At 48.2% G+C, this 4524-nt stretch overlaps 1 protein-coding gene across 1 annotated transcript; it reads left to right on the top strand.

Moving 5' to 3' along the window:
- The first annotated feature begins 485 nt into the window (after window positions 1–485).
- Window positions 486–3975, top strand: LOC126272010 (uncharacterized). Its single transcript, XM_049974499.1, has 4 exons — window positions 486–544; window positions 643–1053; window positions 1125–1332; window positions 3433–3975. Exons 2-4 carry the CDS (start codon window positions 658–660, stop codon window positions 3807–3809), a joined length of 981 nt encoding a protein of 326 aa, XP_049830456.1. The 5' UTR covers window positions 486–544; window positions 643–657; the 3' UTR covers window positions 3810–3975.
- Window positions 3976–4524: the final 549 nt, after the last annotated feature.

Genomic DNA, 4524 nt, shown 5'->3' with positions numbered 1-4524 from the left:
AAATAAAACCTATAAACTTAAATACAAGGCTGAGGACTTTTGTCCCCTCTATGTGCCACGCGAATCCATTATATGCTCAAAATGAAAAATAGTGCTTCATTTGTTGCATATATATTGCTATGCTTCTCGCATGATGTGTTCCACAAACATCTGCAGTCTTTAAAATTTTATCCGTCTTGCATCCTGTCGTGTGTATTAGAACAGCATTTAGTCGCGAGCGCAGTGGCGAAAGACAAACTTCTGTTGGGCGATTGGCACTACATCGCTACACACAGCACAATTTGTTGGGCGGATTATACTACTTAAGTATTGTATTTAGATGAATCCGCATATAGGCATCTAGATGCTGAATAAATATTGCTACTTGTTTTGAAAATAAATGTGTGCATGAAAGAGCTAACGGTAATGTTAACAGTGAGACACGTCAGACAGTCACGCCCTCTACCGTGGAACGCACAAAGACGAGCGCCTCAGTGCTATAAATTCCTGCCTGAGTCAAATATGAACGTAGTCTTGCAGTGATCACCGATTCCTTAACAGCGTGGTACGTGAAAGCTCGCAGTTCTCATTGCAGTGTTTAATGTTGTTGATTATAAGTAACTAAATTTAATAATGTTTGAGTGGTAATTGTGTTTTAATTAGTTCTAGCAACCCAAAATGTGCGAATCAACCGGTATGAAGTCTGAAGAAGGCAAACCAGTCCAACCTGAGAGCTCTGTTACAGCAGCACCTGCTATTGCACCGTCCAATCTTTCTGCAGCTGTGGAGGCGCCAGAGCGGACACTCAAGATGGTTGAGTCGCTGAAACACTGGCCTACGGTGGTAATCGCTATCCAGAAGAGTAGAGATGCGTATTGCTCTGTAAAGCAAAAGGCCAGCATTATTACCTGGTCACTTAACTTGACCGAGAAAGTTGTTGCTTCGGTCCTCGAATTTGCAGAAAGCAAACTGAGCAGCTTGCGGCCAATTATTCAGTACGCCGACAAAGCAGTTACCGAAGGCGTGGTAGTAATAGAGAAGAAATTTCCCGCAGTGAGGGAGTCACCTGAAAAGGTAACAGTTGACAAATGTAAATTTTGAGATGGTTACGTGAAAACAGCATAACGAAGCTCTCTCCTTTTCAGCTGTACGATGCTATCACGCAACACGTAGCGAAGATGGTGCACCCCGCGCTAGATAAAACCGAAGCTTTAAGCGAAATCGGCAGGAAGAGACTTGACAGGGTTGCCGAAACGATAATCAATAAATACAACAGTTTGATCAAGATCGTGGACAGCTGGATGGACAAGCTGGAGAATCTACTGCACGGCGTAGAAGCTGAAACAGCCTCTGGTGAGTAACATACTGAGTTGTTAGCGGTAACGGGTAATTCAATGAAACAAGAGCGACTTACGACTTCCTATTTATCTACTCATTTTCCACAAATTCATGGGAAACGCCCTTATCCTACAAGAAAGTTACATACAAGATGTTGTGTATTACTTCAAAAGTTTGAAGTTCCTGCTGCGTTTTCCTTTCTCCGAAGGATCGTCAATTTAAAAATACCTATATTGCGCGTAGCATCTAATTCGGACATAAAGAATATTTTTATTTATAACGTACGGCCACTCAACGCCCATACCGGCGTGATGGCCAATGCCACAACTCTAATGGCATGTCTTGCGTATTGGTTTTCACTACGTGACGTATCGCAAGAGGAGTACTGTTCCGTGTGCACGTGTCTGGTTATGGTTGACGACTGAGACGTTCTTATCTGTAGATAAATTGGGTCAAAAGTTGAAGGGTAACCGTTTAAAGAACAGTAAGTGCCAAGGCAAGAGCCAGAGGGTGCAGAGGGAGAAGGGACGGGAAACCTGTAATACAGTTGCGGCGGGTTGTTAAGGGCGAGGGCGGGTTTGTTGCTGCCTGCGACAAGTCATGCAAAGGTAGTCTTTATTAGTGGGTTCAAATGGCTCTGAGCACTAACGGACTGAGTTCATCAGCCCCCCCCCCCCAGAACTTACAACTACTTCAACCTAACTTACGGACAGCACACACTTCTATGCCCGAGGCAAGATTCGAACCTGCGACCGTAGTGGGAGCGCGGTTCCAGACTGAAAGCCTTAGTAGTAGGTATCGTGCAGGCCGATACCTAGGATATGGAGTGGTTACTCGGCGGCAGTTAGATACAGGTGCTGGCTTCTCGGTCAGCATCAGTATTCCTATAATGGTAGGGTGCATCGTTTGATGTCAGATAGGTAACACGTCGCATTCACATTGTCGGGGTAGTGTTAGCGGTTTGTGCGTTAGCCTACGAGGTGGTCGGCGTTAGTAGCAGCTGGTATATCCAGTCAATGTTGCTAATGTGCAAGGACTTAGCTCGTCAAAGGTGGTTATGCTCTACCAAGCAGCGGGTGGAGCGATGCTAATGATGCGTTGCAGTTTCTGTATGATCTGTGGACATGTAGGAGCTGCATACATCAGGGGTATAATCAATTTCATATGTACCTCGACGCCTTCCTACTCAGGATACCTTCCTTGTTTCTCATTGGGTAGAAATGAGAGGTAACTACTTAGTTCTATATACTCTTCACTTCATGCACAATACCTTCGCCCCCCTTCACTGTTTTCTCTTTTTCATTCCGCCCCAGTGTTCTCTTCAGTCCAGAGGCTCATTTGATGCAGCTGTCCATGCTACTCCAGCCTCTGCAAGGCTCTTCAGCTCCCAATACCTACTGCAACTTACATCCTTCGGAATCTGGTGTATTCATCTCTTGGTCTCCCTCTGCAATTTTTACCCTCCACGCTGCCCTCGATTACTAAATTAGTAATCCCTAGATGCCTCAGAATATGCCCTACCAAGCAATCTCTTCTTGTCAAGTTGTGCCAGAAATTTCTTTTCTCCCAAATCCTATTCAATACATCCTCATTAGTTACGTGATCTACTTATCTAATCTTCTATAGCACGACATTTCGAAACGTCTGTTCTCTTTCTGCCGTGCTATTTATCGTCCATGTTTCGCTCCCATACATGTCTACACTTTATACAAATACTTCCAGAAACGGCTTCCTGAAACTTAAATCTACACTCGATGTTAACAAATTTCTCTTCTTCATAAACGCTTTCCTGCCATTGCCATTCTACATTTTATATCTTCGTTACTTCGACTATCAGTTGTTATGCTCCCCGAATACCAAAACTCCTACACGACTTCAGGTGTCTCGTTTCTTAATCTAATTCCCTCAGCGTCACCCAACTTAATTCGACTACATTCCGTTACCATCGGTTTTCCTTTTGATGTTTATCTGATATCCTCCTTTCAGGACCATGTCCACCGGTACACAAAACAATGTTTGCTTCCAAAGTTGTTCAAAATGTAGCCGTGTGGGCAGTGAAATATTGCGAGGACGGTGCTTGCCGGCCTTATCGTGACTTGGTGTCTCCTTGTTCAGATACGGAGACAGCTGTGGCGGAGGCGTTATCTTCTGCGGCACGGACCCAGACCTCCACCACCGCCAGCCCGGTACCTGCACCCGCTGCGGGCCACGTTTGGCAGGCGCTGCGGCTGGGAGCTCGCGCCACCACGGCGCTGGCCGCCTTCCAGGTGGGGGCAGCCCTCTGGCTGCTGTCTAGGGCGCCGCTCGTGGGCCGCTTCTTCAGGGAGGCGCCGCCGCCCACAGCCGCCCCTTCCCCGTCCTCGTCCTCCAGCGGCGCCCCATCCGCCAGACTCCAGACTCCGACGGCTTCAGAGCAGGAGCAGCCGTTGCCCACAGCTCAGTCCACGGCCTCATTCCACACGGAGCGGTTCATCTCATTGCTGCAGCAGTGATCACTGCCAGATATCTTCCTGTAATTCGAAACTTAGCTCAATGTATGTAGTCCACAGAATTGGTTTTAACTTACTTATTGGTGAAATAAAACGAAATACCGGCATCTGTGTGTACACTACACTCCTGGAAATGGAAAAAAGAACACATTGACACCGGTGTGTCAGACCCACCATATTTGCTCCGGACACTGCGAGAGGGCTGTACAAGCAATGATCACACGCACGGCACAGCGGACACACCAGGAACCGCGGTGTTGGCCGTCGAATGGCGCTAGCTGCGCACTATTTGTGCACCGCCGCCGTCAGTGTCAGCCAGTTTGCCGTGGCATACGGAGCTCCATCGCAGTCTTTAACACTGGTAGCATGCCGCGACAGCGTGGACGTGAACCGTATGTGCAGTTGACGGACTTTGAGCCAGGGCGTATAGTGGGCATGCGGGAGGCCGGGTGGACATACCGCCGAATTGCTCAACACGTGGGGCGTGAGGTCTCGACAGTACATCGATATTGTCGCCAGTGGTCGGCGTAAGGTGCACGTGCCCGTCGACCTGGGACCGGACCGCAGCGACGCACGGATGCACGCCAAGACCGTAGGATCCTACGCACTGCCGTAGGGGACCGCACCGCCACTTCCCAGCAAAATAGGGACACTGTTGATCCTGGGGTATCGGCGAGGACCATTCGCAACCGTCTCCATGAAACTGGGCTACGGTCCC

The sequence above is a fragment of the Schistocerca gregaria genome, chromosome 5, assembly GCF_023897955.1.
Source record: "Schistocerca gregaria isolate iqSchGreg1 chromosome 5, iqSchGreg1.2, whole genome shotgun sequence".
NCBI lineage: Eukaryota > Metazoa > Arthropoda > Insecta > Orthoptera > Acrididae > Schistocerca > Schistocerca gregaria.
The sequence above is the reverse complement of the archived record's forward strand: the minus strand, read 5'-3'. Positions and strand labels throughout refer to the sequence as shown.